General features: G+C 38.2%; 1 protein-coding gene across 1 annotated transcript; it reads right to left on the reverse strand.

The window, feature by feature from the left end:
• Nucleotides 1-977: 977 nt before the first annotated feature.
• On the reverse strand, nt 978-12,534 carry LOC149104230 (coagulation factor VIII-like). The gene is made up of 6 exons (XM_089272120.1): nt 10,284-12,534; nt 9,439-9,588; nt 8,432-8,554; nt 7,268-7,602; nt 5,989-6,134; nt 978-5,259 (listed from the first exon to the last, which is right to left on the reverse strand). Exons 1-5 carry the CDS (start codon nt 10,600-10,602, stop codon nt 5,997-5,999), a joined length of 1,065 nt encoding a protein of 354 aa, XP_089128246.1. The 5' UTR covers nt 10,603-12,534; the 3' UTR covers nt 978-5,259; nt 5,989-5,996.
• Nucleotides 12,535-12,948: the final 414 nt, after the last annotated feature.

Consider the following 12,948-nt stretch of genomic DNA (forward strand, 5'->3'; position numbering starts at 1 on the left):
GATTGAACTAGTCTAGAAAGTTGACCAAAAAGTGAAGATTGGCCGATCAAGATGAACAGTGCTTTTATTGGGAACGTAGCTTTTTTTCACCAAATCCACTAAAACATTTACTGATTTATCATAAATTATTTAGAACAGACATTCTAAGTGAAGACATCCTAGGTAACAGTCGTTTTTAAACTTAAAAATGCGCAGATTATGCAGTTTTTGCTAAGTTATCAATACAGTGATCTGTTACAGCAGCAGGGCATATACTACAAAGTTCATGATGATAACACCAAAATTTAAGGATAAATTCAACACAGTTCACAAATCAATTTTAAGTAGCATGGATTTCTGCCAAGTGATACGTGACGCAGGATAATCCATTTCAGTCAACTTTAACGTACATTGAAATTTTGTGTCCTTTATGGTGTTGAGTTCAAGTACTTATATTCGCTTGTAGCCCTAATGTTAAAACTGAAGTGAACTCTCTTTTCATAAATGATGGGAATTCATTTGAAGTTTGTGTCCAAACGTAGTCTTTCGAAATTGCAATAAGTCCATTGGCCTCCATTGAGTCCGTTGAATGAGACCACTTCTTTATAGATACACGAATGAGAAACATTGCCATCAAAACATGTCAGTGGTGTCACCTCCACTAACCGTAAACACCGGCGGATAAGCCGTACCTTTTCACTCAAAATTTTCCTTAAAAATCGGGGATGCGGCTTATCTGCGAGAAGATCTGGACAACGTGCCGTACATTTACATAAATTAACACTTTCCATCGAAAATTTACAAGCCGGTAAAGCAAACTTATAAGCACCTCAGTAAACAGAGTTTCGCATCGATCATTGCCTTTACAAGTTTGGTGGCTCCTAAAAGAGCCGTTTTTGTTCATAACCACAAGCTTACATTTCTTGCCGTAAACTGCATTAAACCTTCAACCTTCAACTTAAACATTAAACATTAAACCTTCAACCCTCAACTCTGTATAAAGCTGCAGCTCAGTACAGAGGTTTTTATTATTATTTTGCTTTAATTAAACGATACAGCTACTTACGTTACCTACAGTACAATTACTTACATTACTAGTGACACAGATATTTTCTGTTACTTAAAGTGCACTTAGTGACATTACTGACGTTACAGCTATTTACATTTCTTACAATCACTTACGATATATACAGGTCCTTACCGTCATTAACCAAGTAAATCAACAGCTATTTCTACATTTACATAATCGATTACATAGCAGTAGCTTACATAACTTACTACTGACTACCAATTTAGCAAAGGATATTTGCAAAAAGTAATCATGAAAGTAGCTGAAAAACAGAATATATCTCCTGTATGCAAATCCCGCTCAGGGCATAAAAAGTTTTTCTTCAAGTGAAAATGTCTCTGAGAAGTTGTCCATCCTTGATTCCTTCATTAACTTCATTAATTAATTTCATTTGACCGAGGTTCGGACTGTGAATCCATTTGTGATCCTCCTGGAGCAGAGATGCACTGTTGGCTCGAGAGACCAATTAAATTGTATCCTGTATACATATATATATTTATACAAAGGAATATTTCAAAAGTTGAGAATAGAATAGTGAAGGAACCGAGAGGTCATTAACTTTGTTAAAAGGTGAAAGAGATACCATCTCCAAGGGCCATCTGTAACATTATGTACCCTTTGTAGCCGGGCCAAACGCAAAGATTTAATCATGCAATCTAGGTCAATCATTTTTGAACCACCTTTAGCGTAATCGTTAAATTTCGTAAGACGAGTTGCCTTACACAAGATATACTTGTCTTGGTTCGTTTTGCATTTCTGAGTTACAGGTTACTGTTTCAGTTCATTAACCGTAACAAGCACCTGCTATTTTGTTGTGGATCATAACTGTAATAAGCATTAAACTGTGCTTTCTACCTGCGATAGTCTTTTGTTAAACTGTTATCTACCTGCATTGTTTTCAAAGTTATTAATGTTGTAAACAGCGAATTCCGTTATAACTGAGCCTTCTGAAATGTATGTGATAATGTTTAGCTAAGACTTTTTAATACATGTAGCTTTACGTAATCCTTTAGAATTGTGCTTAAATAGTCAAGCCTTGTAAAATATTCTTTCGTTCTTGGATTAACCTTTTGAGTGCCTGACCATTGCGTATGCTGTGTGCCACACCATTTTCACTGAAAATTGGTACCTAGTAAAAATCTTCTTGCATGCCATAAGCGTTTTCACTTAAACTAGGGACATGTACACATTTTCCCAGTAGACACCTGAGGGACAAAAATCACGATACAGTAAATGGTTTGAACCCAGGAGTATCAGTAGTTCGTATAGTGTGATTGTCCGGGTGAGTGTAGTTCTGAAAAGAACTGTTGTTGGTGACTGACGTTTCGACAACCTGAGCGGAAGTCTGAAAGAAATATTTTACAAGGCTTGACTATTTAAGCACAATTCTAAAGGATTACGTGATTTTTAGTTCGTATAGTGTGATTACGTAAAGCTACATGTATTAAAAAGTCTTAGCTAAACATTATCACATACATTTCAGAAGTCAGAGTCAGACTTGACTCTGAAGATGACTTCCCCTCAGGTTGTCGAAACGTCAGTCACCAACAACAGTTCTTTTCAGAACTACACTCACCCGGACGATCACACTATACGAACTAAAAATCACGATGTATTGGGTACATCATATAGGCACTCAGGGAGTTAAGCGTCATTGTCAGAGAAAACAGGGCAGGACCAAAAGATCGAAGTCAGCTGTTTACCGTCATCTTTTCACAGTATAAAAGCTATCCGAAAGAATTAACAATCGTGATATTTGCTGAAGCAGGCCTTCGTTTTCTTCGAGATAGCACCACATCATGATTTTGGCCTCTCAAGCCGTCTAAAATGGCCAAAATTTCGGGCAACTTTTAGTGAGCCTAAAAGATACTTCATACAAATTCCAGAAACCCTTATTTTTGTGCAATATCTGGCCCCTTATTAGTTGACTGAGATATATTTTAAGTCTTTCACTTTAATTCTTTGATTCTACTGTTTTCACGAAGTGCCAAATATCACCACAGAATCGTTAATGAGCGAAACCCAAATTTTAGCCATTTTTAGCGAGTCGTCTTTCAAGTGCATCCGTTTATTTCCGCAGAAAGATGTTTTCCTGATAGTCTTTTACACTGATATCAATATCCAGTTTAGTTAAAATTGGTATCTACAGGTAAATCAGAGTAAGTGGTCTTCCAAAGTCCAAAAAAAAAATCATTAGTCAGAAATATTTCCGCCAAATGTTTAGTGAAAAATATCACCCTATTCTAACTTTCTACAATTGTTATCCATGATTTGCTGAAAGATCTGCACAAAATAGCTTGTTGGACTGCAAAATAGAATATTGAAGCTGTGACATCATTATTAACTTCTGCAAACATTTCAAACTTGCCAAATCCTTGCCATTATCAAGGGTACATTTTCCCGTGAAAATTCAGGCTATTTTTAACGTCACGCTGCATGAAAAACAAAATGAAAAAAATTAATTTTGGGACTACGGCAAACCTCTTGTTTACACCGACTTCTTGTTTTCAGAAGGCGTGACGCATTACAGATTCAAAGGTCAGATGACAGGACCGCAATGTCGATCTTACTTAAAAGGTTTCTCCTTGGTTTTGAAAACATTAACTGTTCTTTCATGTCAGAAAAATCGCCTAGCAGTGTGGGTGGTGGTTCAGTTTTTCTTCAATTATTGACATGCAAACGAGATGGTCAAGGAAAGACGTCAGAGGTGGTGTTTATTTGGTGCAGCAAAGAGGAAACACGGGTTACAACAAAACTTCCCTGTTATCCGGCCTTTGAAAGGATCATAAAGGACAAATGACTGGAATAAACACCTCAATACATGTTATCTTTGCTAGGTCACGATCTCTCCTGCGTTCATTGTTGCCGTTTGTATTGTCGAAGGTTTGTGCATCATCTTGGTTTTTGTTTCATTTCCTTCCTTTATTACCCCGCACGCGCAATTGTCTTGTGACCTCTTGCTACTAAGCTTGAGATAGTGTTTTGCTGATTCAAAGGCTTTTAAGTGTGTCAAAAACTCAGATCTGGAAGACTCATCTGAATTTAGCAGAATTAAATGAAGCATAACGATCCATGATATAAAATATTCGACACCGTCATGCAACGCACCTTGTACCATTGCAACTAAACTTAGCTAAGTATAACATAAATTTGATAAATTTGATAAATACTGATAAAACAACCAAAGAACCATACGAATGCTATTATGTTGTATCGCAGAACAGTAAACAAGACACGTTGAAACAATCCGCAGTAAGCACACTGTGAAAAAAAGTTATATTTTCGGGTCCTGAGTTTCGAGAAGGATAACAACACTACTGTCTGGACAAATATTGTCTCTTTTATAACAATCCATTTCATTGTTTGGTTCTTTTTTTGACATTCAGATCAATTGAACCATCTTGTTTTGTAGATATTCTTGAGCCACCATCCCATTTATCCTATTACAGATATGACTACATTTTGGCAGGGTTAATGAAAATTTGAGTTAAATTTTCCTCCGCAAGACTTTTCTTTTCATGAACCACCTTGAAACTATCTCAATTAACGTTCAGAGCAACTAAGTTGCATGCAAAATGTAATAAACAAATACTTTATTGAGCCACCTTGTTTGATCTGCATTGGAGAATATTGGTCTGTTTTTTACAAGTTTATGGTTTTTGCTTGCCAATCGGTCCATAAACCTGCAAAATAATACCCGACCAATATTTCTCCAATATCGACCTCACACTAGTTCAATGGTATATGTGTGGAAAACTGTTGATAATAACTTTACTTTAAAGATCCCTAGAGATGGCAGGTTGGAAAAAGGGCCATGTTCCCTCGACGAGATTGGCACAAGATTGGTAACATTTTTAACAGGTAAGTAAAACAAGGTTTGTGTCTTGAAACTCAGTCAGTATTCAGGTTTATATTTTAGTGATTTATTCTCTTGCAGAAGATTATCAAAGAAGACTAGAAAACTTCTTTGAAGAAGTCACCGTTCAAAAGGTATTGCTACTTTTATGTAGGATGAGCGCCATTCAACCAGCCTGCGGCGTTTGTTCCACAGTGGTTTTCAGAAACACAGGAGGGGGGCATTTTAGTTCCAGCCTCGCCTTGGAAACGGAACCGGGCAGGACCGAGCGACTGGTCACAATGAGTGTTTGCTGCATCAACAGTGTGCGTGGTTTTTCTGTGTGAACTGGTCAGATTTTAGTAGTCTTGGCATTCTACAAAGAACGAGTAAAGAACTTCATAAGCATGCAAATATTTTTTTCCAACAAACAAAGAGTGTTTGGGGGAAAAGTAACTTTTTCACTGCAACTCGACGAAGTCATGCGACTCCCCAGGCTTGTTGTTCATACATTAAATAACTTTATGTGACAAAATATATACGGTTTAAGAACTATTAAAAGGCCGTCTCTATTAACGAGATTTTTGCCCTTCTCGAACGAGAACTGGCGCTAGAGTATAAGTGGAACATCAACTGCTCATGGCGCTCCCCAGCCAGCCATGCAAACATTTGTTGTTCCCTACTGTTGTTTTTTTCCCTTATGGACCTGCTGTTACAGAATGTGACCTCATACATGTAATACATAAGTGATAATAATAAAATCCCCGGATCTTCTTCCTTAGGGTCTAACGTAACTGACTCATGTGTTCTGAGGGTGATCCTTAAATCTTTAAAATCCCACCCTATCATGACAGAAGAAGGGAATTCAACAACTGCTTTTGCTTCTGTCAGATGTTATGCAATCCTGGTTAAGTCCTGGGTTGATACAGTGACACCCAAACTAGGAAATAAAGCATTCATTCGTTCGTTCGTTCGTTCGTTCGTCCGTTCGTTCGCTCGTTAGTTCATTCGTTCATTCATTCTTTTTCTACAGAATACTACGTAATGTAGTTGAAATTAAAAGAAACTTCAAGTTGTTACCGTAAACAGATAGTGCAATACGTACCTGGGGGACTATCGACTATACACCTCCACTCTAAGGCAGTTCCAGTTATTCCTATTGGTTGGGTGAAAACGTATGAATCTTGCAGGCACGGGAGTTGAAAACTTGTGTTGGTCAATAGTGTTGCTGTTACCTTCTCTGTGAAATACCTGAAAATACAAAACAAACGTAACTTTGAACACTTAGCTAATAGGCAATGTTCGACATATAAGTATTCTAATATGGTTCGGAGGCTTTCAGGACAAACTTCTAAATTTGGTGTTGTTGTCTAGTCTCTTTTGGAAATTGTGAGACAAAAGAAGCTTAAAAAATTGCAATTTTGACCCGAAAGCTTCGGATCCATGTTAGAATATTGATATATAGAAAGTGGCCTATTGGAAATTAAATTAAGTAGGTCAGCCACTTGGTTATGGTAAACCGACTATAACTTCCAGGGCGCAAAAACTAACGGTGCATAAACACTTTATTTCTGTTCCGAGAGGCAAAGACTCGATATAGTAAGTAAGTGAGTATTTCAGAGCAAATTCAAGACTTTCGTGTCTATCATCCTCAAAATAGTTCGTAAAAAGTTAAAGTAAAAAAAGAGTTAAAGTATGTCATTTGTTGGTTTTCAAAGACGTAATGAACAATATCATGGTAAGCAATAGTAGCTCTCATCGTTTACAGGTGAATTGTATGTCTTACACCAAAAGAAGCCGAATATTTCCTTACTTTAGCGAATAGCAGTAAGGAAGAAAGTTCACAATCAAATTCAATATCTGTAAGGCCATCCAAAGGATTATCGTTCCTTTAAAATCTGCTCCCCAACGGAAGTCATGCTGGCTGGAATACCCAGGTACAGCTACCTGAAGTAACCTAGAGCTAACCCTCCCTCCACCCACCCTACCCTCCCCAAAAATGGCTTTTCCGCAAAAGGATTACTTACTGGCTGATTGAAATCAGTACTGATAGGAGGTCGGTTCTTGGTAACACCCACCCCCTTCCATCGCCACTTAAGGGGTAGACTAAGCCTTGCGAACGCACCAAACAGATCAATTGGAGGCTATAATGTGTAGTCAATTTTGGCTTACATGTTTGCTGGCTGGGAGATTTGTTCAAGGACGAATTAGTTTCCATGGCATTTTTCAACAATAACGTCATGTCAGTAAGCCAATTCTGGTGAAATGTAAACCTTCCTATCTTTGTGTTTGGACTTCGCTGCGCTCGATCCGTACCGACAAGACCTTAGACCAATACTCCATCACAGCACTGGCACTTCAACGATAAGATATCTATATGTTACCTGATCTGTACCATTCGCATCTTTGTAAACTGTCCAAGTGTTTCCATCAGATGAATAAGACAACTTGAAATCCGTAACCCACTCATTACCATTTACGTCCCCTTGGGAAGCAACGGCGCAAACTTGGATTATTCTTGCAAAGTCAATTTGGAGCCAGTCGTTGTTGCTGCCAGGGACTGCAGAGCACCAACCATCGCCTCTGGTATCGTGCAGACGTCCGTTGTAGGCTCTGTAACTGCTGTAATCAGTAGTGGTATACGAAGAAGCTGTCATCTGGTTATCAGGAATTATTTCGGGTGAGGAGACACCAACAGGATAGTCGAAGCAATTAACCTCTGAAATATTTTGATGAAACACGACTTAGAAGCATGGCAGATAAACATGGTAAATGCAGCCCCCGAGTTTTTTGGGCACCGCGGTATGTCATGTAATATATCAAACACGAGAGACTGTTTCATCGGGATATCCAAACACCGAGAAGATAGTTGAAAATACTGCGCGCAGCGGAGTATTTTTGACGAAATTCGAGGTGTTTGGATAGCCGAAGTCTCGAGTGTTTGATAGATATTCTCAATATTCTCAATCGAAACAAAAACTAAGGAGTAAACAGAAAAGTAAGATCGTCAAATTAAAAGTCTATGCTAATTAAGACCGGGTATCCAAACCTCCTTCACGGTTGTGATTTACTTTGTCGTAACTTGATAAACTACTAACGAGTCATCGCATATTAATCAGAATGGGTATGTTTGGGATGCTCGTCCAATGTTACATCTGACGATAATATAACACAACCACAAATTTATCATACTAGAAATATCTTTAACTTTCTCTGCGTGTTTGTTGTTGTTACGATTTTGTTGCTGCTGCTATTGTTGTTGAGGTCGATATCCTTCTACCTATTGCTTAAGGTCAGCTTAACTGTCGGTCTGTTGTTCTGCTTGTTAGTGATTTGTTGTTTTTAAGTTCAGTCTCATCAAGAATTGAAGGAAGGTTTTGCCATTTCGAACACGAAATGGCAAAACGGTGAAATGACCTTACGGTTAGCTCAAGTATCCCTCCTGTCAGCCTAGAATACGGTTTTTCTTTCGATATTTCTTTTTCGGTATTTCATGATCCACCGTCACCGCATTACTTCAGAGGAACGTACTAGAAATTTCTGCCTACCTACACAGTTTTTGCCATCTCCAGTAAACCCAGCATGACACAAACAATTGTAAGACCCGCGAGTGTTTATAAATTTGGCATTGAGGTTACACACCCGGGCATTAGCGCTGCATTCATCGATGTCTAAAGAGAAAATAAAATCACCATAATAATCGCCTTTATAATAAAACAAAGAAGAATCTGTCAAATATCAGCCCCAAGTCATCAATCAAAGACCAAAGCATACAAACTAATAAATAAATCATGTACGTTATCTCCGAGTCTTGCTGGCAAAATTTGCTTTTTCCAACAAAAGATTTGTTGATACTCGAGTTACATTAAGCACTTAATGACTGGCCTCAGGGGAAACAGTGAGTTTTGTTTTCCCTAAGGTCGAGGAGAAACAAAACTCACTGTTTCCCGCGGGACCAGTCATTAAGTGTTTTGTTATACCTCCCAACTCAAAAATAGAAAAAAAAAGCGAACAAATCGTTGGCTTAACGCCGGCTGGCTCACAAATTTGCCGTGGTGTCAAGGAGCAGGACCTGATCACGTGCGAGTCGAATGTTCAAGTTGTTGTTGCCCTAGGGAGTTAGTGAGTTTTGACCCACGACACGTGACACGTTCTCCTCCAATCGGAAAACGTATTTGAACTGGGAGTTACAACAAATAACTTTGAACCATGGCCTTTAGATTTCACAATGTACAGCGAGTGAACGAAGCCTAGCGTTGAGGGTCACTGGTGGTGATCGAAAGTTCAGTTTTTTCGTATTATATTTCTAAATTTCACTAAATTTACAATATTTTGACCATCCCATCCCTTAAGTAATTTTCTTCCTCCGCCTATCAAACAACTGTCTTCCTATCTTCCTCCAACAGTTTCCTAGCATTGGAAGACACCGAAATTTTGTGCAATGAAACCTGAAGATTTTTAATGAGACTGAGGATCATACATTTCAATAACCTTTTATGGCTACTCGACTGTAAATGTTTCATTTCACAGCTGCAAGTTTCATTACTTAACTGACCTTCTGTCTCCATGTTACAATCAGCAAGCACAACCTCCCCCGGTACAAGTGAATCAAACCAGTATTTGCCGCTGAGCGCGTGTCCACCTTCACTCGCCTTAATCTCTTTGCATGTTTCGGCGGGCAGTTCAGGGATGGAACCAAGGGGAACTATAACGTAAAAGAGAAGCGATTTTTAGTAATTAACTTTCAAGTTTTCTGTAACTAGCTGTACATACAACCTTTATTTATACACGATAAAAGACGTCAAAGCTAACAAGCTTGTGGGGTCGTGTACTAATAAGATACATAAAATAACTACAATTAATAGATAGGCCAGCGTCTTTTGTGCTGTTTCGTTCTAGCTGTGTACAAAAGAGGTTTTGTCTCATTTGGTGCCATTATTGATATAACTGATATTGGTAGCAACATTGTCTATATCCACCCATATGAGTCTAGCCTGATTCTCAGACGTCCGAGAGGGCCCGCTAACGACCTCGGACGTCCGAGAATCAGGCTAATGTGATTCAAACCTAACGAAATGTCGAGGGTAGCTTACGATGGACAACTCGCAGACTAGGGGGGAGGGGTGGCAGCTTTTTGCCAGATAGCCACGTCAAGAGGCCAGCGTCTTTTGTGCTGACCCAAAAAGCAAACGTCATAATTTTTTCAGAAGGTGTGGTACAGTATGATCACTTCATCAATGTGATAATCATTGTATACTCTCTACTTTTGTTGATTTTGACAAGTCAATGTCATTGTTATTCCAATGAATTGGTGATAATGAATTTTCGTGTGCCCTGGTTTTTAACATTTCCAATTTTTAAGTATTTATTGTCAAATTTTATTATTTCCGTGTACTGTACCTCTATTTACCTCTCTTTTCAAATAATATCTGTTAAAGGCTGGAACGAAATCTTCAGGTCTGGCTTCCTTGGTGCGGTTATTCAATTCACACATTCCTTGGGAAATGACGTAATTAAAACTTTGACATCTGACGTCCTCGTTGCATGCTCGTAGACACTCAGTACCAAGGGATACTCCTTTGATCTTCTTGAAGACGTGTTGCCGTAACATCATGCCCATGGTGGATTGTTCCCTTCCACATTGAAGAGAAGTTCCGTGGCAAATCAGGACAGACAGAATCACTGCGGCTGTGTTGAACGGATAATTACTTGGAGCCATGTCGAAACTATTAGAGTCCTGGACAGTGAAAAAAAATCATTAATCTAAGTGTTTATCCACCGCATTTTACATCAAGCTAACTCTTCAAGGATACACCACACGTGAAGGCTTGCAACTTTTTCTTTCTATAGGATGGTTTAATCACGATAACTACAAAGTTTAGTTTGCGTTCAAAATACCGAAAAAACTGAAACATATAGAAAAGGAGGGTTTATTGAGAGAAATAAAGAGCAAGTACTTGAAATTTACAGTACTCGTCACAACGAAGTTATTGGAATAATATCATGGGTGATAAAATTACACCTTAATTTTGGCGCGAAATTTTAGCGTTGTTTTTCACATGTGAAATTACAAACTGGAAACGTTTGCCGCAAAATTTCTCAATACAATAAACAGGCCAAAAAAAACACCCCGATTGTAGGCGTAATTAGTCGTCTATGATATTGAAAGGTAATCAAATGGTATACTCGTGAAAGTGAGAAATAATTTCACTTTCGTTTGTCAAGATTCTAATAATCTCCCGAGCCTTTAGTCGACGTAAATTATTGAAATTTTGACAAAACGCAAGTGAAATTATTTCCTAATTGTACTCGTAACCTCTAATAATATACATGACCAATTACTCGATTCTGATTGGCTGCGAGCAATGCAGTTCAAGTGTAACATCAGTGCAAAAGGTGTAACACCAGTACAAATTACAAATCGTAGTTCTGGATTATGATTGGCTGAAACACAATAGGAAATGATGAGGAAAATTTTGAGCCAAAACTTTGAAAAAATTATTCTCGAATGAGAAAAAATGGCTTCAAGAAAGATTTTCCGGCACTTCCTCGCCTCCTTGCCTCGCTCCATGAGCCAAAACCCAATACTGTTCTTTCTTTTTCTGCGGTTCTCCGCCAAGTCCCTTTCGGTCTGCCACAACTTCTTCTTCCCTCTATATCATTAATCACGTATTATATCATTAATAAGAAATCATACGGTTTTACTCCTTCAATTTGGAATTAATTTGCACTTGTGAGTTTTTCAAAAAAGCTGGAATTGCACGCGCCGAAGCGGCTCTTGCAATTTCAGCTTTTTAAAAAACTCACAAGTGCAAATTAATTCCAAACTGAATGAGAAAAACCATATGATTCCCTTGGCAAACAATATTGAGAAAATTCAAGAACTTAGTATGGGTCCGCCAGTTTGGTGTACCATCAGTGCATCCCAACATGGCGGCTTGACAAGTCTGCAAGAAGAAAAACGATTTTTCCGTCAAAGAGAGGAGTTTTCTATTGGAGTGTTTTAGTTATTGTTGTTAGCTTTGGACGGGGTATCTGGAAAGATTTAGCGGGAAGATATTGCTTCTTATCAAGGCACTTTGGGGAAAGAAAAATATTCCCAGTTATTGATGACAATGAGTTCGATAACATGCTAGCAGAACAGCATTGTAAGGGATGTGAGAGGCTTTCCACGCAACTAAACGGGCTTCCGGAATTTTTCAACGGGGCCAAATGGAACGGTGTCACAACGATAATAAAGATTTGAATTGACGGATTCTCTCCTCCAGAATTTGCAAGTGTCTAAGTGTGGATTTGTTTGGTTGTTTTTCTATCGTCGCCATGAAAAACTGAACTAACGTTTGCACGTTACCTGGAGGGAACTCTCCTCATAAAGTTATCAATAGCAGAGAAACATCATCTTCCTTGGATCAACGCATTGAGGGCCGCGACTCCCAAAACAGAGGAGATATGGTACGTGTCGACTAAACAGATTTGTTTAACAATCAGCCTAAATAAATCATTGAAAACCTCCTAATGGTAAAAAGTCAATTAAGACATGCAAATCAACTGGTGAGGGCAGAAAGCAATCGAAGGACGAATTAAAAGTTCTCGGCTAAACTAGACATTAGATTATGATCAAGTCATTGTCATATGGATCTCTCATATTAAGCGCAGGTACTAGTTTTGTCGAAAGCCTCATAGTTATTCTTTTTAACCTCGGAAAGTTAACACTGCATTTTATATGCTTATTTGAATGGCATTAAAATTTAATACCATGCAATTGGAACTGTTTAATACCATGCAAGTGGAACTGTTTAAAGCAAAATACACTTTTTTTTTTCTATGAGAATATCGAGGCCGAAATTTGCGAAATTTTAAGAATACTTTAAGGATAAACTGCCGGAGACTGAGATTTTGAATAGGAATATAATTTTGTGCGTTGAAGATAGGTAAGTGCAACACAATTAGGTTTTTAACCATACCGAACAAAATTCTAACTTTCTGTAAACTACAAACTATACAAAAAATGGCTGTGGCCATATGTTCAATGCTAATAACATTTCTGTAAGAACTTATTAGGCTT

This window comes from Orbicella faveolata, unplaced genomic scaffold, assembly GCF_042242905.1.
Source record: "Orbicella faveolata isolate gen_17 unplaced genomic scaffold, um_ofav_v1 contig_34, whole genome shotgun sequence".
NCBI lineage: Eukaryota > Metazoa > Cnidaria > Anthozoa > Scleractinia > Merulinidae > Orbicella > Orbicella faveolata.

Excerpts from the sequence above, each read along its gene's own strand:
- LOC149104230 (XM_089272120.1), bottom strand. The coding sequence starts at position 10,602 with ATGGCTCCAAGTAATTATCCGTTCAACACAGCCGCAGTGATTCTGTCT. Across the intron at positions 9,589-10,283 it reads GAAAAGAGAGGTAAATAGAG|TTCCCCTTGGTTCCATCCCT; the intron begins GTACAGTACACG and ends TTTACGTTATAG. Across the intron at positions 6,135-7,267 it reads ATGCGAATGGTACAGATCAG|GTATTTCACAGAGAAGGTAA; the intron begins GTAACATATAGA and ends TTGTATTTTCAG.